We start from the raw sequence: 23,136 nt of genomic DNA, 5'->3' as shown, positions 1-23,136 counted from the left end.
AGGCGCGCGCCGGCCGCGTGCAGCGACAGCGCCACGGCCGCGCTGGCCGCCAGCCCCGCGCCCTGCGCCAGCGCCAGCGACAGCAGCGCGCGCGCCACCACGCGCGCCCACTGCGCCGCCGGCAGGTACACTGCGCGCCCACACACACGTTCGATTATTTGCTTTGCGACTCAACATCGACACACACTTTAAATTGCAATCTTTCAATCGAATCGAATTTGAAACAGTAGAGGCTAAATGTATTCCACACATAAGCAAATATTTTTCCTTATTTTTTATGCTTAATGAAGTTATTTTTTTGCTTAAATATGCTAAACGTCTGAGTCAATTAAAACTTATAACTATTGAATAAATTGTAGTGAAAAGTTCGCGAGTGAATCGTCATTAGAACAATAAAGGGCGGCGTATCGCGGTGGTGACTCACGGTGCTTGCGCGCGTCCCTGGCGTCGGCGAGGACGCTGGCGGCCACGAGCGCGAGCGCGCCGAGCGCGGCCAGCGCGGCCAGCGGCGCGCGCACGAGCAGCACCAGCACGCCCAGCACGTCGAAGAACACCGGCAGCCGCGCGTGCTCCGCCGCCTGCTCCAGCCGCTCGCTGCTCAGCAGACCTGCGCGCCGGTCACCGGTCGCCGGTCGGTGGCACAATACGTTATAGCTACAGTTTCAGCACCATTCACCAACACTAACACATCCATATACCAGCACATAAAGATTTAATTTAATCCTGCTGTTTATTCAGAAGCATGCTAAGGCGATAATACAGGGAAAGCACAATTCGTAATGGGTAATATTATACACGCTCCTTATGTGGCGTTAGGAAGAAGCAAAGGAAAGCGGAGAGCGGCAAGCGGAAAGCGGAGAGCAGAGGGCGGTACCGTGCGCGAGCGCGAGCACGTTGTCGCCGGTGCGCTGCAGCGCGGCGGGCGGCACGCGCGCGGCCGTGTCCAGGCGCGTGTGGTACACGTAGCCGTTGCTGCTCCACGCCAGGTCCACGCCTGCGCCGCCGCACCCGACACACGCACTCTTTAGTTACTCGACCCACCGAGGTGTATACAGGGAAAAGTGACTCGACCCACCGATCGACACTATGGGCTCTTAGACGATAGTGAAATAATTTTTCCACAAACTGTATCGCATACTCGTCAAATGAAACGGCGATTTAAGTTGATTGTTAACTAGATACAATTACGCTCAAATTGTCCCAAACAAAACTCTGCTATTTCCAATGAGCGATACAGTAAACATTAGATTTAGAACATTACTGTCCTCGATTAAGATGTTAATTTCATTTTCAAGTTTGATACAATGTCACTCGGACATGAAATTAAAAAAAGTAATCACTAAGCCTATCATAATGGTTTTAGGAAATTAAAATTATGTCTAATTAATTAGTACTTAAAAACAAGTGTAAATAAATATAGTCGCACCAGAGATGTTGCCGAAGTCGCGGAAGATGCGGAAGTCTGTGTCGGCGGGGATGAGGCCGCTCTCGAACAGCTCCTGCGCCAGCGACGACGCGAACGGGTGCGGCACTTGGCCCGCGTACACCTGCACACGCGCACACGTTACTCGCATACCCGCCGCACCCCCGCACCCCCGCACCCGCGCACACTCACCTCCAGCAGCCAGGGGTCGTGCGGGCCCGCCTGGAACAGCACCTCCCGCCCGCCCGCGCCGCACGCCTCGATGTTGATGAACACGCGCAGCGACTTCGCCCATCTGCGCATCGACACGCTTGTTAGCCCAATATCTGCCCGACTTTACTTGACCGACTCGCGTACGGGAACAAAATAAGTACAGTATCATTAAAGAAAATAGTAGAGATCGGTTATGGCGCGGAAACGTCTATAAAATCTTGCGAAATAGCCAATATTTAATATGTATTTACCAAAATTGGGAAGCATAAATGAAAGAAAATTTCACACCACTTCTATTACTAGTCAACATAATATTACAGTTACGAGAAGCCATACTTATCTATTATATTACAATCTACAAAGCGGTCGAGTGTGATCCGGGACACTTAAATTGCTCTGCAATTGAACGCAAAGTTTTTCTGCCGATTATGATCTATCGATGTGGAACCGTTGGGAAGTAAACTGCTCATGAAACATGATGGGTCAGGTTAAGGTGTTGTCGCGGACCTGTGCGTGGTGACGAAGGCGTGCGAGGCCTGCAGGATGTTCTCCTCGGCGCCGTTGAGCAGCGCCACCACGTCGTGGCGCAGCGGGCGCGGCGCGGCGGCCAGCGCGCGCAGCGTCTCCAGCACCACCGCGCACCCCGCGCCGTCGTCGCTCGCGCCTGCACACCGCCACGCCTTACTCAGTCACTCACACTCAGAAGAACCGAGCGGTCCTGGGTTCGATTCTCAGAGGGGACACAGAAAAAACGTGTCGGTCGGGTAGGATATAGAAGGCTGAACATGGCTATAAAGATAACTATATATAATATAATTCAATAACTGTTGTTATGAGAAATTCGATATTGTTTATTATCCTTGGGAGAGACATGTTCCAATTTCCATCGAGGACGCCTTTCTAGATAAATAGAGCAGGAATATCCTCCCACATATTTTATCGTTATAACTTCAAACGTGATTTCAGCGTTTTTGACGAAAGCTAAAGTATGTTCATTTCAACAAATATAAACAATACTCAAACTTATTAATCATTTATAACCTGTTCAGGAATCACCGGAAGTGCAGGTGAAACTGTATATAATCCGTCTAGTACTTTTTGAGTTTATCCTGAACAAATAGATAGACGTGGTGAGATGAGGTGAGTGAGTACTTTGATTTATAATAAATATAAAATTTACAGATAACGCCTTGTTATGATAACGGAGAAAGGAGCCAGAGTCTATAAGATGCCGTCTAGTGCACTCAAAGTAGCGTCACATAACAGTCAACAGACGGCCGCAGCGTCGCGCACCGAGGCGGGCCGCGTGACGCCGCGTGACGTCGCGTGACGCACGCGGAGCCGCCACTGATTGACTCCAATTATATTGTTAAGAGGCGCTCCACGGGGTTTCGGTGTCGATTGATCGTTACTGATCAGTGTGATGTTAAAGAAATTGAATTGATTTACGAACTGAAATCGAGGCAATTGTCTAAAATTTAAGTGCCAATTCTTCTAGTGCTCTCCTCGCAACGTTTTGAAATGAAACATTCATATCAATCAACTTTTAGAGTCCACGTACAGGGTACACTGTTCCAAAAGCAATTACATTAAGTGACAAGATAATTCAGATAGATTTATCTGATCTATCTGTTAATTATTCACTTAATTTTCACACAGGTCCCTGAACATTGGACATGTGTATTTCCATTGCGTGGGGCGTGAGGACGTGGGTTAAATCAGTGGTGATTACTCATTTATCAGCCACGATCGCTACGATAAGTCACGACATACGACCCACATTCAAAACCATGTAAACAATAGGAACTAGGCGATAATATTTTCTATGTGTAATAATTGGTGCATTCGGTGGAGGCGCGGCCGTGACACAACGCGCGGCTGATAGCGGTGCGGGCCAACACGCTCGACCTCTCATTGCGTTTGGAGTCTTTAGATATTTACCACTTCATTCGCGTTCGGTGGTTAATAATTATAATTGCTATTTGAAATGCTGCTGAAAATATGATGAGATAAAAAGCACCTGTACCTGTTCGAAGATATTATCCTACTAATACTATAAATGCCAAAGTTTGCGAGGATGGATGTATGTGAATGTTTTTTTGTTACTTTATCACTCTATTCAAAAACTACTGAACGGATTGCAATGAAATTTGGTACGTAGATAGCTGGACAACTGGAATAACACATAGGCAATTATCTCGTTATTCTGGGATACAAACTTACGCGGGTGAAACCGCGGGGCGGAGCTAGTAAACATATAGTATGGTGATAAATTGGACATTGGTACGTTTTTCCCGCTATATTATCCCAATATTGACATTACATAAGCAGGATACAATTTAAATACATATTTGTTTGAATATTGAACTAGGAAACGCACGATTATTGATGTCAAAAATAACAACATAACGACATATCAAATTAAATTTAGAAATTAAAAACTTTTTAACGGATTTTAAACGCGATTTATTTGTTTATCGAGCTTTTCAAATGCGAACCGCATGGATTATAAGGAACAAACGTTAGTCTAAACAGAAGATATTAAGATAGATAGCAGATATCAAGAGCATTCTTACTGGAACTTATCTGCACTTGTATACAGGGGTTATCAGATAGTCCCAGTCAACGACCCGTCGACACCGAACCACCAAACGCCTATCGAAAGATACGTTAACGTTTAAAAAATATAGTTCGGGTCATTTACTTTCTCAAACCTGTATCATGTACCTTAAATGCAATGGACCTAAATATTTTAATTCTAAATCAACCAGTAATTATGCACCGAAAATATATAGCAGAAATCAAACAAGACCTTAATAAAACATAATTATTAGGAAATTATACAAACAGCTCTAATGGACACCAAAACGAAAAATTACAGAGAATAGAATAGCAGGCAACAGCTGAAATATGTGTAATTGAAGACCTATTTCCGATCTTGAATTGTGGTGCAATTAGGGGCACTAGATCGATAGCTAATAAGTACTAATTGACGGTATCATGCAATATAGATTGCGTTCTTCACACTGCTGTGAAACACAAACGTGTTTCCAAATATGGTAAATTAATTAGTTAAATTTTACGGGTAGATGAAAAGCTTACTGCGACTTGCGCACGTTGCTTTGTATATAAAATCCTACTAATATTATAAATGCGGATGTTTGCTAGTATGAATGGATGGATGGATGTATGGATGTGAAAAAGCTTATCGTATTTGTATGAAATTTGGTACGGAGATAGAGTATAGTATAGACTTGCACATAGGTTACTTTTTACCCGGTACCGCGCAAATGACGCCGGTTATAGTAAAACCTAAAGTTAAAAGCTATAAGTTCGATACATTAAAAATAGGCTTACAACTAGGAAAGTTAACAGAATATGTAAGACTATCAATCAAACCTAACAAATCTAACAAGCCCAAATCCAATGGAACATATCATACACTAATAAGTATCGCAGCGTTTCATCTTCGGGCTCTTTCTGACTTAGTAACAACTGGATGTAATAAAAGAGTGTTAAAATTGAAAAAAAAAAACCTTGTTAACGCAAAAACAATTAATAATAATTAGTCTCGTATTACGTATGTAACTGCTACTGAGAATCTCATGTCAATAATGTAAATTACTACTAGAATCCTGTTCATCAGGTAGAAAATAAAATTGTTTGTGTTGGTGAATAATATTAGCAATTTTAAATTTTTCATCCATAATCCATCATAATATTAGCAATTTTAAATTTTTCATGTTTTTCAAACATATATAATACCAGCTTTTGCCCGCGGCTTCGCACGCGTTAAATATGGAGTAGTTTAATAGATGTTATACATATAAACGATTTAAAGATTTAAGCATACATAGGGACAGAGAAAGTGACTTTGTTTTATATTATGTAGTGATAATACGGAATTCGGGAACTGTATAATAAACCTTAGAGAAAAATATATTATGATAATCGATTTAATTTATAGAGACCTGTAGCTCCGCTTTCAAATAAAGAAATAACTAATCTTCTTTTTTTATTAATACACTTTTACTGACACAAAATATAATAAAATCTAGATAGTACAGAATATCTCATTAATAATATAATTTATGTATTTTTATTATCAGTAGTTTTTGGGTGAATGAGCAACAAACACACACACATCCTTACAAACTTTCGCATTTATAATATTAGTAGGATAGTAGTATAAGAAACTACAAATGTAAGTCTCTAGATGTTGACATATTTGTTCAGTTGAAACAGTTATATTTAATACGTTTAAATACGAGTCGTCTCTAGCGATTGGGTCAAAATTGCTTTCTACGTACATCATGTACAACCGAATTTACTCTTAATCGGTCGCGCTAAGGATTAAGGAACAAACCAATGCTACAAATGTTCGCATTTATAAAAGCAATAACAACTGCATGAAGTGGCAATCACAGCCGTGTCAAATGACTGAGCACAACGCAATGCGCACGCGACCAGGCCGCAGCGGAGACGCGGACGCTCTCTGAGCATCCCTTTGTAATTATTTACCCATTACTGGAAAAATGTCACGATGACCGTGGCGAATATGTGAGCTAAGCTATGCTGTGTTATAATAACAACACTCATTGTTTTAGTTCTTGTTTATATATGCCTATTGAAATCGTATTCGTGTGCAGAGCTTAGTGGTAACAGCGACTGAGGGAGATATTTCTTTTAATGACTGATGACTTAGCAACGTAAACATAACAAGGGGGCTACTATGAGTGAATGACGTAGCTGGAGTAATTACAGTGTGAGAAAAAGACAGAGCTAATTGTAGAAAGTCTTGTGCCTTTTGCACACTGGGATTGGCTTTCGTCGATTATGTAGGCAGTCCACTAGTTGAAGAATAACAAGCCTTATCCTAAATTTCAATTCTTAAATTTACAAAAAAAAAATAAAATTCATTATAATTGGAATGAAATGTCATAGTTATGGTTTTATGATTGGTAGTAATTTTGCTAGTTTTAAATGTACCTACATGTTTACAGCCGCAATATAATCTCATGGTCGGGAAATGATCCATAAAGCGATATGTTCGAAAATAAATGTTGTACTTTGCTCCTTGGCCACGTTTAATATCATAAAAAAGTATCAGTAAATCATAAAAAACAACCTCATTATTAGCAATTACCGCAACACGAATTAGTCATAACCGCGCTCGTTTAACCGACAATACATTTGATGAAAATAAAATCTCCAGAAAATATATCAGCAAGTTCAAAGCAGCCTTGTGTGACGATGGCCGGCGCTATATTCCAATTAAGCTTTGTGCGTTTTTACGTGTCCGTCAATCATGCAAGATGATGTTAATATAATAAAGAGATTAGATTTTTTATGTTTCTTAGTTTCAAATCACTGCCCTGGGGTTGGTTGGTACAAAGTCGTAGTAATCAACGTTAGTCACAATTAGTGGCTATTGCGCCAGAGCGTGTGGGTGAGCGGGCGGTCGTCATTTACGGATAAATATTCACAATGAGCACTAAGATCCATCTTCTTTATAGTATGAAAACGTAGATGGTACACAGTAGAGTAAAACACTTAGAGATTTTTGAAGTGAAACTTCTTTAGAATCGTTGTGATTTCAAATCTGATGCAACGGAAAAACAACAGGTAAGAGACACAAATACAAAAATGTGTGGAATGAAGCCGGCAAAGAATGAGACAGAAATATACATACTATTTTATTAATTCTTTTGTCGATTTACTGAAGTTTCACTTCTTCACTTCTTCACACACGATGTGAATCGCACACACACCTTTTTTGTTCTCTTCAATATCTTACTCACATTTATACTCATATCATTTAAAACCTAACATTTGGATCGCTCGGATTTTTGGTCTTGGACTCATTCCGAATGTCTACAAAGCGTTTCGTGCTTTCTCATAAAGATGCCGGTAACGGTATGATGGGAGTGGTGTGTTGTGTGTTTCGTATTGTACTGTCTTGTGTCATGTCGCGGCGTGCAGTGTATTGTGTCGCGGTATCAAGTGTAGTGTCGCAGTGCTTTGTGTCGTGTTGTGATGTGTTGTGGTATCATGTGTAGTTTTGTGTTGTGTGCGACATCCTATATAGAGTTGTGTAGTGTCGCAGTGCCTTGTGTCGTGTTGTGATGTGTTGTGGTATCATGTGTAGTTTTGTGTTGTGTGCGACATCCTATATAGAGTTGTGTAGTGTCGCAGTGCCTTGTGTCGTGTTGTGATGTGTTGTGGTATCATGTGTAGTTTTGTGTTGTGTGCGACATCCTATATAGAGTTGTGTAGTGTCGCAGTGCCTTCTGTCGTGTTGTGATGTGTTGTGGTCTCATGTGTAGTTTTGTGTTGTGTGCGATATACACAACGTGCGTGTCTTGTGTGTAGCTGCGATATCATCTCTAGTTTGGTTTTGTGGTGTCGTGTGTCGTTTTTAGTCTATTTATGCCTTGTGTTGCAATGTGTCGCGGTATCATGTATAGTGTTGTGTAGTGTCGCAGTGTCACGCGTTGTGTTGCGTTGCGTTACCTGGGCTGTCGGGCACGGTATCGTAGTGGCAATTGAGCAGCAGCGCGTCGGGCTTGCGCGCGCCCGGCGCGCGGCCGCCCGCGCCGCGCACGCGGATCGCCACGCTCTGCACGTCGCGGTACATGTTCGTCATGCCTGCAAGCGCGACACCAACGCAAATCCTTACTATCAGTACATTACACAATCGCAGATTATAATAGTGCAATAATCACACATATATACATACATAGAATTTGTTTGGGCCAGAAATGTGAAACTAAAACTGAAGGTTAGGTGTATAAAAACAAAAATAAAATCAAGAATATTAAGACACTTATGTTGTTGAAATTTTAATCACGTCATTCAGAATTGTATAATGTAAAAAAACATGTTGTTTTTTTGTTTCGGTCTACTGCTTCCACCTTAATTGCAGTAGTTTTGAGAATTTTTGCTTTTTTGTATTAATGACAAAATGAATATTCATAGATATATTCACAAAAAGGTCTAAGCACATTAAGTTATATTTTGTAATAATAAATATTAAAATATTAATACAGTCATATTTAATCAAATAACCTATCAAGGAATACATGAAATCGGACCAAGAACGAGCAATTGCCCAAGATGCCTCTCCCTACTCCAATGTATCCATAAAAGTGAACTTGCAAGCGCAGCCTCACCATCGATGAAGGTGAGGGCAAAGGCGCCGCTAGCGGAGAAGACGTCAATCTCGACGTGGTTGTGCGGCGAGGCGGCCGCCTGCACGCCGCGCGCCGCCTCCAGCAGCACCTTCACGGCCGCCACCTCGTTCTCGTAACTACCCGCCACCTGCCACGAACCACCCACGTTGAACCAGTAATGAGCTACCCACCTGACCACCCTGGTGGACCCGAATTAAATGATTATTTTTGCATTAACATATTTTGCTGTTTTTTGTTGCTAAAAATATATGCTGGTGCATTCTACGACCAATTAAATATTTTGCTAATCCAATCACCTACTTTTAAAGTTTATGAATGATGAATGAATCATTTCTATTTATTGATCGGTGTTAACAGCTCCTAACAAGAGCTCGATAAGTAAGATTAATTAACATTTTTTATTGTTACAAATAGTACTTTGTATGATTTTATAAAAAAAAAGATCGCGTTGTAATAATTACAAAAACAGTTTAGCGTCAGTTTTTGATTTGAAAGCGATTAATATCAAGATTAGAATTTTAATATGCAAAACCAAGTAAGATTTCTCTCGAAAGAGTACATGCGTTTATTATATCGCTTAAAAATACACTATGAATTGAGAACCGCCCTCGGGATTTGGAACGTCAGTTAAATAAAAAAAAAACATACACCTCGTAGAAATGCGTTCTAATAGATACGTTTGTGTTCACGAGCCTCTCTTTGCGAATGTAATCTATGTGATTAATTTGATAACAGGTTAATGAGTGCGATGCAGTATCGAGGACGAGCGGACAGAACGAGCTCGCTCACAAATAATATTGTTCTATTTTCGATACCCCTTTCTATATTGGAGAGAACACTCAACATTTCAACAATACATAATATGAAATGGTACACACGGCTTTGATAACGATTAGTTTTCGATTCTTTTTGGTAATATGAGCTATTAATAGGGTTTATTTTGTTTTCGGTAAAACGTCGATACAATAGTGCCATATGAGATAAGAGTTGACGCTTAATGGATTGATCTAGGGTGTTAACTACTAGAAACTAGAATAAAAAGCAGTAGTTTTGTTTTATTTAAGATCTTATGAACATGTTGCTTAGAATAAATAATTTATAAATAAAAAGGCATTGCTATTTGATGAACATTGCTTAAAAAGCGAAATGTCACTCGTCAATCTCAAAAACGGCTGGACGTTTAAAGGTGAAATTTGGTAGGAAATTAGTTTATGGTTAGCAGACGCGCACTAACATCGGATTTGGCAATAGGGCTGCGTTAAAGACGTCTAGGACTGTCGACTGTTTGTATGAAAGCCCTTCTTGATACAAGTTTGTTATTAGATTGGTAGATGACACTCGATGAATAAGCCTTAAACATGTCACGCTAATTAAGTGCCTGTCTGCTGAAAAACGTGATATAGAATGGTGTTCAGACGCTGCCAACAAGATAGAAATTTTTTGAGAGGTTTTGCGACAATTTTTTTCCAAAATTGTTGGGGACTACCCAAGCTACGTTTCTGCATTGGTAGCATAAGGGATTATCCTTACCCTAGGCCCAATAGATGTGAGGTTGACCAGGTGCTCGTAGGCGTTCTGCGCGATGAAGCGGTCGGGCGGCGCGGAGCGGTCGAGCGGCGCGGGCAGCGCGGCGTCGAACGCGCCCGCCACCAGCAGCGTGGCGGCCGAGCACAGCGCCGCCAGCGCCACCCAGCGCGTCCCCACGCCCGACTCCACCACGTTCTCCTTCACCTTCTCGCCCTCCATATTCTGTTTACCAATTTTGTCTAAAGTCTCATTTTGAGGCATGTCATATACGCGTGGTGGTGGCGGCTGATCTTACAAACCTCTACTTTCTATCTATTGTTATTTTGGTCAGAGCTACTCTCGACGAAAAATAATATATTTTCACATTTTAATATTTTGTGCACGTGCATGTGGCTCGTTTTCAGTCGCTCATCACCAGCTGTTGCTGGTGGTGAGATCTCTAGTAAGTGTTAAAGCAGTCAAACAAAGTTGCTAAGTCCTCGCTAAGTTAAACAAACACTAAATATCTGTTTAGTTAATCATTATAATTATTTGCTTGTTTTTTTTTATCAACAATTTCGGATACGTACATATTATTATGGCTTTAACTGTTGTTAGACCAGTTATTCTTGTTTTTAGTAAAAACACGTGTTTTTTCACTCATAACAATTATTCTTATGGGAAAAATATCCGCTCTCTACACATCAATATAATTATTAGCTAGTTCATTTTAATTTTGAAATTTATTTAAAACACGAAAGAAGGAATAGGGAAAAAAAATATTGTTACCAAATTGAATGTATGAAATTCTATAGTTAATTATAAGTGAAGTGATTTTTAAATTTATTATTCTAAAAAATGAAATATATGAGAGACACCAAAGTACTGCACTACGACACTCATGGGATAAGTGGTGCGCGTTATAACATTTTACCGCCTTAGCGTGGGTAATAAATGGTTGGATTATAAATAAAATGGTGTATAATAATAATTGATATTTAATATAAACAGTAGGGTGCGAAAAAATAATTAATTTGTGTTTAAATTTGTATGTATATTGTCATAATTCTATAAAACTACTCACTTTTGCAGTATTCATAGTGTACGCCTATAGTTTAAATAATATGAAGAATATCTGATCACGAATTTTATACTATAAATAGTACATAAATTTTTGATTCTGAAAGCGCGTCACACAAGCACAACTCATTTCACAATGAATTAAACTGAAAAATGAAAATTGAATACTAAATGACATTATTGACAAATGACAAGACCAGCACACTACATTGTTAGACGCCAACTGTCAGTTCACACTTCACATTTAACCTTTATTATGTTGCCACACGGGAATTGCTACCATAGAATTAGAAGAAGAGGAAGATGTGTGCCAAATGATAATAAAAAAACGTAGACAGAGAAATCTGTAATAGTTTAAATAGGTAATCTATTTATCGTCGAATGTCATACTTATAGTTCATGATGAAGACATACTGTAACATATTATAGCCATGGTCGTGGCAGTATAATATTCCATCCGTTATTACAGAACTACAGATTATAAAACCATTTAGTACAGTATTATCACACATTTTGAATAAGAAAATTCACATATCATGATCAAAATTAAGATAAAAAAGAATTGGTAGCTCAGTGGTGAAGTCCGCGACTTAAAATCGATAAATCGCGGTTCGAGACCTGGTGCAGGAAATAAACTTATTTTTTAATTTGTGTACGCATGTGGATAACATCACAACTGCTTGAGACGGTGGAGGAAAACCGGCATGTAAGAGATTTAAACTTCGACGATCTGCCAAACCGCACTTGAGCAGCATGGTGTATAATGGCCTGAATCTTCATGGAAGTTTTGAGTCTAAAGAGTATTAAAATAGTTATTTTTATTTTATCTCCTTATTTAATATTTACTGTTTTTGAAACTTGCAAAATTTACCATAACCATTACTCAAAAACAAAATTTATCAATCAATTGTTACTTGTCAATTTGTCTATGTTACTTAATTTGTGGTCGTCCGATGTAACCTATGACACACGATTAACGATATGTTTGTTACATTTGTGATTTGAGAGACCGAGGCAAAGCTTCACTTAAATTAGTTATTTCATTCGCGAAAGTAAATATTATTTAAGAAAAGACAACTGTCTGAAGTATCATTTGGTTTATAACTTATTGAATGACTGAGAAACATGTCGAAGTGGATTGGTTACGCCGTGTCCGTGAACTGCGGGGACCCACTGGGCTGCTACCAAGGGACAATACTTGAAGCTGATGGAAATACAATTACGCTAACAAAAGCATTCAGAAACGGTTTTCCATACCCCAAGTCACAAGTTACGCTTAAGTAAGTTTTGTATTGTATGACCATATATCTATTACTATTTCTATAAATCATTGCCCAATTTCACATTATCAAAATTTGCAGTGCTGCGGATATAAAGGATCTTAAAATTATAGAAGAAGCAAAATCGGAGCCTCTAGAACAGACCCATAGTACTGTTGCTGTAACAAAGAATAATAAAAAAGGACCAAGAGCAACTGTGTGCGAAAACTTGCAAGCAAATTCAACGACAACAGGTATATGATGTGATATTGTTACTACGATAAAGTATTAGTTGTACACATATTTTGTAACTAAGCATCAGCAGTAGAAAGAAGTAAACCCTCAAAACTCTAAATTCTATTCTATTATTTCTTATAAAGCATACATGGACTAAATGCAAGTGTTGCTTCTGTGTTATATTTTTTTTGGCCACTGCTTAAACTATATTTATCTGTTTATTTAAAATGAGTGGGGCAGGGCATACATTTTGTTATTCGTTATTAGAATGAAGGAGAGAGTGTTTTTGGTTGTTAAATGTGTTAATCGATAGAAGTACTCAATCAAAGCTCGTGTGATATGTTATAATATATAATGAAATAAATGCTAGAAGTTATGCTTCTAATAATTTAAAAAAGTGCTGTGACCTTGTGATATGCAAAGAAAATACCACATTGTATTTGAATTATGTCATGAAACTCACAGAAAAATATTCTTTCATTATTAAAACAACTGAAGAATCTAGTGATACTGATTAGTGTTTTAAGTGAACTAAAGACAATTTTATTCTCATTTTTTGAAAATATCTATCTGAATTTTGACCCTACTGTGAACTCCCTATATCTTATAACAACCACATTTAACTCTGAAACATTTTAACTTGTTTCAAGAAGTTATATACTATTCTCTGAATTTATTAATTTCTCTATGACTTTCCCCATTTTTGTGTTTGTGTTAGTTTTTATTATAATATTAATAAAGTTGTCAAATGTCAGGTTCTCAACAGACCACAAATGTGAGCAACAAGTCATCAGCTAGCCGAGGGCCAGGGCCAGCTCCCGCTCGCAGCAAGCCTATAGACATACAAAACAATAGAAACAAGAATAATAATCACTGTGGCAAGTCTTTCAATTGTTTTTTTTACTCTACTTCATACATTGGTTCTTTGTATTTCCCAGAGTCATTTTTGGCATTAAAGCAATCAAGGTTTAGGTTTAGTCTAAATATTCTATATAGAAAAAGCATTGCTTATATTATGTAATGGACAATTAGCTTTTTTTCTAACATTAGTTGAATAGTTCCATTAAAGAGTGGAAAATGTGCTCTCGGAGGCATCACTGATTAAGAATTGCTAGGGCATTGGATGAATTAAAATACTGCATTAAGCATAGTGGTTGTAATACTTACCACATGTTTTAATTATTTTATTATGTTTGATGCTCTCTGTACTGAAGGAATTTTGTTGACTGGATTTGTATTTTAAATCCTTTATAAATCCAATCAGCTTGATGCTGTCCTAGAAGACATAATATTTTCTAATTGTTTGTAAGTGTCTACCAGGAACTGAGGGAACCTAATTTAAATGTAACTTAATGGGAGGTATCAGCTTTTCAAAAATCAATCACTAAAATCGGTTCTCTGAATCTACAGTTCAAAGATAACAAACCCCCAAAAAGATACAGTCAAATAAATGTTTCTTTCTTTCTTAAATTGAAAATCACCATTTTTTGGAATCAATTGAAAATAATTAATAATAAAGAGTTCAATATCATTTTCAGGTAGCTACGGTGCGAGCACGGGTGTGAGCGGGGGCGGGGGCGGGGGTGGGGGTGGGGGTATGGGCGCGGCGAGCTCGACGCCGAAGCAGCGCGGCGGGCACGAGCGCGCGCGGCGCCGCAACGAGGCGTGCTTCGGGGACGCCGCCGACCCCGCGCTGGCCGACGACTTCGACTTCGAGGGGAACCTGGCGCTCTTCGACAAGCAGGTGCTCTGCCTCCGTCCATCCGCTACATACTTAATTTAACTTCATTTCAACTTCTTCTAGCTGTTGGACCGTAGGAAATAAAAGATTCAAAATAGTGTATATTATACTTTAATGACATGTAACTGCTATGTTGTTGTATGGCCAAATTGCTCAGTCACTAGTTTTTTGGTCACATTTTTTCATTCACTGACTACTGACTGACTACTAAAAGCTGTTTCACAAATTTATTCATTTTTTATAATTTTTCATCACGGTTCGTGAGGCCAAGATAAATCTAACTTTTTTTTATGATTATAAAAGATACAATACAAAATAGTTAATAAAGATATATTATCACATGTCTCATGAGAAAATAAATAAAAATCAAACATGATGCGATGAGTCGTACATGTGGTAGAATGAGAATGTGCCTATGCACTTTCAGCTGTTATTTTTGATTAAAATAAAAATAAATATTCTGCCTTTCGAATTTGTTATCGAAATGAGAGTGTAATATAACGAGCGACGGGCGCCAGGCGCTGTGGGAGGAGATGCGCACGGGCGCGCGGCCCGACGTGGTGCGCGCGGCGGACGAGGCGGCGGCGGCGGCGGCGGCGGCGGTGCGCCTGCGCCACGACGAGAACGTGCTGGGCGCCGCGCCGCCGCCGCGCGCCACGCGCCTGCCCGGCCCGTGCGCGCACGAGTACGCCACGGACGAGGGGCGGCGCGTGCCGGCGGCGGGGCCGCGCGCCCGCCGCGCGCTGTGGGCGGCGCTGCGGCGCGCCGGCGCGGGCGTGCTGGCGGCCGCGCTGCAGCTGGCCGCGCGCGCCGCCGCCGACCTGGCGCTGCGCCTGGCGGGCGGCGCGCGCCGCCTCGAGCCGCGCAACGCGCACCAGCCGCCCGTGCTCGTCGTGCTCGCCGGTAAGCGCCCCCATGCAGCGCGGCTCCCCACGCTGGAGAATGTGCATGTCATTCCAATAACACCGACATTTTTTTATCGAGCTCCCGTAAATCTTTCGATTTAATATTTATTTTCAACGAAAAAATATTTTTGTGTTCAAAAATGTAATCCTTTTGAGAGATTGACAGATATCCACATTATTATATCCAATATGTATTGTGTTGGATATAATAAATGTAAATTTAAAAAAACTGATGCATTTGTTAATGTCGTTTCGCAATTGCATCTACTAATAACAATAACTTTTAAGTCGTCTATTTTAGTAGAGGTTTTTACTTTTTTTTTACATTTATTATAAGTTTTCATAAATTATCATTTACATTATACGGAAATAAAAAAGAAGTTATTTTTTACTATGTAGAGTTTGTTTGACATAGTTATTAATTTTTTAATCAGCTTTTTATTATGTTGAGTGACAAGGTTTTATTTATTTATTTATTTATTCTTTATTGTGCACTTAATTAAAATTAAAGACAAAGAAAGGAGACAAATAAAACTAAAAGGTTTTTAAGTTTTTATTCTCGTTTGCCCTTAATTTGTTTTTTTTTTATGTCCCAGTCGGCAATGGAGCTGATGGGACGCCTGATAGTAAGCGCTATCACCGCCTATGAACATTTCTAGAGGTGTAAGGTCGATTTCAGATTTTTCGCCTCTAAAAATGAATTGCCGACTTTAAATTGAGAAAGGATTAAGAAAAGATTGGGGAGAGCAATAAAGGAAAGGACTGGGAAGGGGAAGGAAAAGAATGTGGGCCTCTGGCTCCCCCACACACCGAACGAAACACAGCAGTATGCTATTTCACGCCGGTCTTTGTTGGGGGTGTGGTACTTCCCGGAGTTGGCCCAATTTGTGCCGATACGTGCTCGACTACCACATACAATGCACTTAATGTTTAGATATAATTTTATTTTGTATATATTAATGAACATGATGTTCAGTCCAATGTAAAGTCTATTTGCTCGTGAGTTGTGAACACGAACAAGCTGATGATGCGGCGCGTGGGCGCGTGGGCGCGTGGGCGCGGGTTGCGCAGGCGCACACCAGTTCGGCGCGTGCGGCGTGTCGGCGGCGCGGCTGGCGGCGTCGCACGGCGCGCGCGCGCACGTGCTGCTGGCGGGCGACGCCGCCGCGTGCGCCGAGCTGCGCCGCGAGCTGGCCGCCGCCGAGCTGGACGAGCTGCCCGTGCACCGCGCGCCCGCCGACCTGCCCGCCGCCGACGTCATCGTGCTGGCGCTGCACGACCCGCTGGCGGCCGAGCCGGCGGACGGGGCGGCGCCGGCGCCCGGGCTGGCGGCGGCGCTGCGCTGGGCGGGCGCGGCGCGCGCGGCCGTGCTGGCGCTGGAGCCGCCGGGCGCGGGCTGGCCCGGGCTGGCGGCGCGCGCCACGCTGGTGGGGGGCCTGCCGCCCGCGCCCGCGCCGGCGCTGGGCCGCGTGTTCCTGGCCAACGTGGCGCCGCCGCGCCGCGTGCTGCGCGACCTCGGCATCGCCTACCGCCCGCCCTTCGGCGCCGCCTCGCTGCTCGCGCTCAACTAGCCCCGCCCCGCCCCGCCCCCGGCCCCGCCCCCGTTACCCAACGGGTGGCGCTGTAGTTTCGCATTTGATAGTGTTTCGTTACATATCACGGAAGTCAATATAGTTTCGATATTATTGTATATGGTAATAAAAAATAAATCTGGATTTACAATTTAAATTGGATTTCAGACAACAGTGAAATTTTTAAAAATTAAAAGATCAATGTATTTATGTATTTGTGACGTGTGACAACGACGAGATAGGAAGCTCGGTAGATGCAAAGCATTGACGCAATCTTGTAAAGAATCGCAATGAAAGTAATTATCCATCGCGACGGCGAGTTCTGTGATATTTCAGATGAATTATATTTTGATATATTGTGAATGTTGGTGGAGCGAGACAGCCGCTCCGACATCGGCATTTAGTTGAGGATGTTTGTCTGTTTGCATTATATTTGTACAATTGGAGATTTTCGTATGACGCTGTTCAGACAGAGCAATCGTTCTTTGTAATCGGGTTTTATTGTCATTTATCGCTAGTATTTCAATATTGTGAACTGTGTACAATAAACTGTTGCTACGATTTACAGGTTTGTTTTATTTCCTTTTTTGTAATTGAACCAAAAACCAGTGCTCTTCCATTAAGATGCAAAATAATTGGATATCACATGTCACATTTTTAATCATACAACTGGCTGATAGACATTTGAAATTCTGATGAGTTTTTCGGTACATTCAATAAATAACATAATAAGGAAACAAGGTTCGATCCCGGCTTCGCTTGTGGTCCATATATAACGTATAGAACTCAGAGATTGTGTCCCTATCCAACGGTGAAAGAAGAATGTTTGAAATCAGTCCAGTAGTTCCCGAGATTAACGCGTTCAATCAAACTCTTTAGCTTTGCTCTACTATTTAATGGATGCTATTATACATATAAACCTTCCTCTTGGATCACTCTATTTACTAAAAAGATATATTGTGTAATTTTAAGGATCTAAGCATACAGATGACGGCAAGCGTATTTGTTTTATAGTATGTAGTGATGGTGAAAACATTTTTAACATATGCTGCTCCGTAAGCCGAACCTAGCTTACAATGAACCAGTCCATGTATGAGATCCATTACTCAATATTTCATTGAATTTCTAATGTTACACAATGACGATGATTGTAGCTTACTATTCGATAATAAATAAACATTGACCAAAGATCACGAGAAAAAAATATAATTTCTATTTACACAAATAAACATTACTGGAAATGCTTTGATTCATGATGCTGTATACGTCTGTAATTAAGTTATAGTAGAAAATATGATCTAAATTAAAAATTTATTGTTAAAAGTACGTAGTAAGGTATGGAAATAAAACCAAAGTTTATAAGGTCCATCGATTTATTACCGAAAACATACATAATTCATCAAAAAGCGCATACTTTGGACAACATCGACGACCCCCCTCCCTCCTTCCCTCTCCCATCCCCCGTCTTCCCTCCGCACGAGCACACAGGAACATATAAAACCCAACTACAGCCCACTTCGCTTAAACTACATATTATGACATGTTGGGGAGCATTTACTAAATCAACGTTTAAGAAAGCGACAAATGATACTGATTTGTGCTGCACTGAATACTCGGTTTATTACAATTGATATCAAATTTTGGAATAAACTTAGAAATATTAAAATTGGTCCTGTGTTACAATCCACTCACAATCATCACACGAGTCGGTCTCTAAAAATATCTTAATTTAGAAAAATAGAAACGAAGCGTACTTTAAACTTAACATTAAAAATAAATAATAATTACAAAAGTGTGCGGAAGACAATTTTATACAAAAGTTATATTGACTGATTGCAGGACACTCCTCCGGTAACAGCTCGCCACACGCCACAACGCAGAGCAGACACGATTCACACTTAGCTCAATCACTATGAGGATTAGCTTAAAACGAATTGTACACGACGAAAATACAAGAAGCGAGATAAATTTTACTATACACGACATTTACTCTACGCAATACGAGTTTCGATTTTATTTCTTACGATTTTGTGCACAACCAATTTGCTTTTTTTACGAGAATGAGGGCCGATTTTCAAAATTCCAAGTGACAGTTACAAGAAGATTATCATCTCATCACGTTGAAAACAATACACAATAATAATTAACTGGATAAAGTCAAAAATCGGCCCCAAATTGGTGAGACTGAATGCATTCCGTACATTATGTATAAATAATTAAAAGAAAATATGGTATTATTGTATGTATGACACAAATTATAACGAGTCCGTGACGTCTCGAATTTTATTATGACGAACTCTTAAAGTATTCTGTATGATTTTTTATACATTTACACGTTAATATCTTTTTAAAATTGAATACTCAATTCATATTAAGTGCAATTTTGTTTAGAGTCCAACGATGCATTTTGAAATCAATTCGATCAATTGAGTTTGAAAGAAAATCTCACCACAATAACTAGTACAGTTTCAATTGTTTTAAGTACAATAACGAACGAGTGACATTCTGCTCGAACAAACGAGGTCTATATGAAAACTTGGATGCTAAACCTATTACTGGGTGTAAATAATAACAACAAGGTAAAGTGTAAAAATACTAAAAAGTTCAACGGGACAGTGGACAGTGGGCACTACGGAAAGCTCGCATTTATCTGAATTCCACAACACGTCTAACAATATATTTATTTATAATCGACACATCGAATTCACCAACAGTTGAACAGTTTTAGAATGAAGATTTTAAGAAAATATTTCCTAGACAACAATGTGTGACCTCTACAACATTTAAAAAATATCGAAATTTAGTTAATTTTCGATTATAAAACATCTAGTGACGTGTCACCGGACACACACGCACACACGCACACGCACACGCGCGCACACACGCACGCAGTCCCCACCACTGCGACGCGCCAGACAGACTTACATCTACAGTACAGCGAGGTGCGGCGCTGGGGCAAATACAATAAATATTTCATCGAAATAGTCCGCCTCAGCCGCACACGCGACCACCGCCGGTCTAAATGCACGATCCGAACGTGAGCTCACGCGGAATTTGTGATCGCCTTCTATCAGTTCTATATTTAAGACTGATTTTTTCGAGAAAATTTTATGTTCATTTAATATTTCTTTACGTAAAGAAATAAATTTGACTCATAAAATAGAAAAATGATACGAGGGTTTGGCTTAGCGAAAACTCTTGCTCGGTCTAGCAAGCTCAATATTCTATGAGGTAGGTCAATTTCGCTAAATGCTAGGAGCGGTTCGCAAGGGGTCAGCGACTTAGCGGGTTCCGTGATAATAAATGAGACTTTACTTTGGCATATTCCCGATATCGGGCAAAATAAATGGAGAAGTCCGGCTGATATCCGATTTGACCAAATGCACGTATAAGCTAATCGAAGGCAATCCGAGCCGAGAGTCGTGCGCCCGAGATCGCTCGCGCCGACGCAGACGATGTAAATTCATATAAAACGTATCCACTAACGCTTACACTTGATATGCTAGTTCCGATAAAATTAAACATAACTTTGGAAACAGTTACGCATATAAATATGTCTCTAAGTCTCCAAATCCGTTCGCAAGTCTTTGGGGATATTCCGCAGGATTCACATTTATCGGTAAAAGTTACATATAAAATTATAAATATTCCACGTCGCCTCTCTCCACAGGAGCTCTTCGCGTGTTTATCACTTGCAGACACTTGCGACGCCCACACGGCCGGGCCTACAGCTCCTTCTCGCTGTCGGTGTCGCGGCGCGGCGGCTCGGGCCGCTCCTTGCCGTTGAGCGCGGGCGTCGGTGCGTCGGTGGGGGCGGTGGGGGCGGTCGGGGCGGCGGTGAGGATGTCGGTGCGGTTGTCGAGCAGGCCGTCGGCGCGCAGGCCGCACGCGCGGCGGATGAGCGCGTGCGCGCGGTCGCGCAGCCGCAGCAGCTCCTCCTGGATGCGCTCCGTTATCACGCGCCGCGTCTCCTCTTCTGACGCGTTGCTATTTTTCAATCTGGAAACATGATCGATTGATTGAAACATGATTATATTATCGGTGTGTTAGTCGATACTTTTATAATTCTGACTCACAGATGTTTAATTATTTATGATTTTGTGTTATATGCGCGGTGCAATAAGGAATCAATATACAATATGAATAGATTTAAAATACAACTAGATACAGCGGGGCTTATATAATTGATGTTTGATTTATAATTTTTTTCACAACTGCCTTCTTAACGTAGAAGTCTATTTCCATTAACTAAATCTATTTCTATTTCTAGATTATTGATAGAATTTTAACCTGGATTGTTTGGAGGTATTATAACATGATTTCTTAAGGCATTTCTTGCAACGTTTTTGTCATCGTAAAATTGTAATTAACAGACCGGTCGAGCAGCGGGTGCAGGTGGATGGGCTCGCCCACGGCCAGGTAGAGGCGGCGGCGCGCGCGCAGGCGGTAGGGCTCCGCGTTGGGCAGCACGCGGTCCATGCCCTCGTGCCACACGGGCAGCACGAGCGGGGCGCGGCCGCGCGCCGCGCTGTCGGCCACCAGCCGCCCCACGCCCCACTTGAAGCGGATGTGCTCCTTGTCCACGTTCACGCGCCCCTCGGGGAAGATGTGCACCCACTCGCCGCAGCACAGCCGCTCCACGCAGAAGTCCATCGCCGGCTGCGACCGAGCGCCACGACACGTTACTGACTGACCCACGCTCCCCAACACCACCACCCAACAACACCCATAAAACTTCATCAATAAAATCAAATCGAATCAGTAGTTAGTGCAATCAACTTAATAACTCTGCAGCTTTACATTATATAAACTATGAATTTGTGAACAATTAGTGCACTTTCTCAAAGGGACTACATGAACTAGAAGCCTGCCTTGAATAATATCATCTGCTGCAGCAAAAAAAAAAACCCATCTATCATATATTTTTCATGAATGATATGCTAAATAGATGCTGTGTTGAAAACATAGCGTTACAAATTTGAAACGAAAATTACAAGCAAAGATTATTATTAACTTTTCTTTTAACGATTAAGACCATGCGAATATGCGGACAAACTTTCTGATTTTTCCTTAAATTATTCTTTAAGCAACATAGTAATTTAATAGTGGTTTGTCTTTTAAGTACAATTAATAGATTTGTAGTAAATCGCGTATTCCTATTTCCAAGCATATGTACGCATGTGTGCGGGTGGCCCTGTGTAGCGACAGACCCGGTCGAGACCGTTCGTGTTTTTAAATGTGTGTGTGCGTCATTAAGCCTTAAGAGACAAACTGTTAGAAAAAATTAAAAAAAGTGATGAAACAAAATTGCTCTCATATAAGATATATACAATAAATACATAGGTATATGAAATACAATCATATAATAATAATAATAATAAGCCCGCAGGGCACCTTGTGGCGAGGTGACGGGGAGTAGCGCCCCCGCGGTCATTAGTTCTCCCGGGGGAGGTCCCTGTCCTCACCTCCGGACTGTCTCGGTGGCAGTTCGGAGTGAAAAATGATGAGGTTCAGGATCCCCCACCTCTGGCTTGCCTTAATTGGCCGTCCAGAGTGGAGATGCAAGAGCTATATGCTCGGGGGTGGAAGTGTCTAATGGCGTAATAGCGGGGAAACCCAATCCGGGCCTGCGGGCCCGCGATGGTGAAACCGGTGCCGCACCTCTCTACACCCCTAGCCAGTCAGCTGGTGTTGCCCCCTTGTTGCCATTTTAGGTAACTTTTTTGGAAGCCCATCGACCGAACTGGCAAGTCACCGTCTGCCACTATTTTTCAATTTTTCGAAGTTGAAAAGGCAGACGCCCATAGTTTCCCATAGACCCAACCTACCAATCCATCGAACACCCCTTTCCATGGCCCAGTTTTTTCCATGCCATTTTTTTGCAATAGTCCTACATCGGCCGCGGGTTGCCCAGGGCTGTATCTCTATACTGCAGTCATGGGCAGGCTGCGGCTGGTGTCCCACAACACATTATATTCTCTAAAGGGCCTCTGCGTGTTGGATCTGTG

At 41.2% G+C, this 23,136-nt stretch overlaps 3 protein-coding genes across 3 annotated transcripts in view; 1 reads left to right on the top strand and 2 right to left on the bottom strand.

Annotated features, from left to right (window-relative positions):
* LOC119831958 (endoplasmic reticulum metallopeptidase 1-like) overlaps positions 1–11,633 on the bottom strand; it is a 15,634-nt gene extending 4,001 nt beyond the window's left edge. The window contains exons 1-10 of the mRNA XM_038355529.1: positions 11,420–11,633; positions 10,360–10,578; positions 8,809–8,956; positions 8,150–8,284; positions 2,144–2,300; positions 1,616–1,718; positions 1,427–1,547; positions 875–994; positions 425–607; positions 5–130 (exon numbers count right to left, since the gene is read on the bottom strand). Of these exons, the coding sequence (XP_038211457.1) occupies positions 5–130; positions 425–607; positions 875–994; positions 1,427–1,547; positions 1,616–1,718; positions 2,144–2,300; positions 8,150–8,284; positions 8,809–8,956; positions 10,360–10,578; positions 11,420–11,434 (1,327 nt within the window). The 5' untranslated portion in view covers positions 11,435–11,633. The remainder of the gene's footprint in view (positions 1–4; positions 131–424; positions 608–874; positions 995–1,426; positions 1,548–1,615; positions 1,719–2,143; positions 2,301–8,149; positions 8,285–8,808; positions 8,957–10,359; positions 10,579–11,419) is intronic.
* A 724-nt stretch (positions 11,634–12,357) lies between these two features.
* LOC119831957 (enhancer of mRNA-decapping protein 3) lies at positions 12,358–17,693 on the top strand. Its single transcript, XM_038355528.1, has 6 exons — positions 12,358–12,695; positions 12,777–12,928; positions 13,667–13,789; positions 14,450–14,655; positions 15,171–15,555; positions 16,584–17,693. The coding sequence occupies exons 1-6, from the start codon at positions 12,541–12,543 to the stop codon at positions 17,126–17,128; spliced, it is 1,566 nt and encodes a 521-aa protein (XP_038211456.1). The 5' UTR covers positions 12,358–12,540; the 3' UTR covers positions 17,129–17,693.
* Positions 17,694–18,490: 797 nt separating this feature from the next.
* Positions 18,491–23,136, bottom strand: part of LOC119831745 (tafazzin homolog) — an 18,766-nt gene continuing 14,120 nt past the window's right edge. Inside the window, exons 4-5 of the mRNA XM_038355228.1 lie at positions 21,504–21,787; positions 18,491–21,127 (exon numbers count right to left, since the gene is read on the bottom strand). Of these exons, the coding sequence (XP_038211156.1) occupies positions 20,854–21,127; positions 21,504–21,787 (558 nt within the window). The 3' untranslated portion in view covers positions 18,491–20,853. The remainder of the gene's footprint in view (positions 21,128–21,503; positions 21,788–23,136) is intronic.

This window comes from Zerene cesonia, chromosome 14 (assembly GCF_012273895.1).
Source record: "Zerene cesonia ecotype Mississippi chromosome 14, Zerene_cesonia_1.1, whole genome shotgun sequence".
Classification (NCBI taxonomy): domain Eukaryota; kingdom Metazoa; phylum Arthropoda; class Insecta; order Lepidoptera; family Pieridae; genus Zerene; species Zerene cesonia.
This window is presented reverse-complemented; position numbering and strand designations above follow the sequence as displayed.

What these genes read in the sequence shown, in the direction of transcription:
- LOC119831957 (XM_038355528.1), top strand. Translation starts at nt 12,541, where the DNA reads ATGTCGAAGTGGATTGGTTACGCCGTGTCCGTGAACTGCGGGGACCCA. An exon ending in AAGTCACAAGTTACGCTTAA is followed by an intron (nt 12,696 to 12,776) that starts GTAAGTTTTGTA and finishes CAAAATTTGCAG; the next exon opens with TGCTGCGGATATAAAGGATC. An exon ending in CAAGAATAATAATCACTGTG is followed by an intron (nt 13,790 to 14,449) that starts GCAAGTCTTTCA and finishes TATCATTTTCAG; the next exon opens with GTAGCTACGGTGCGAGCACG.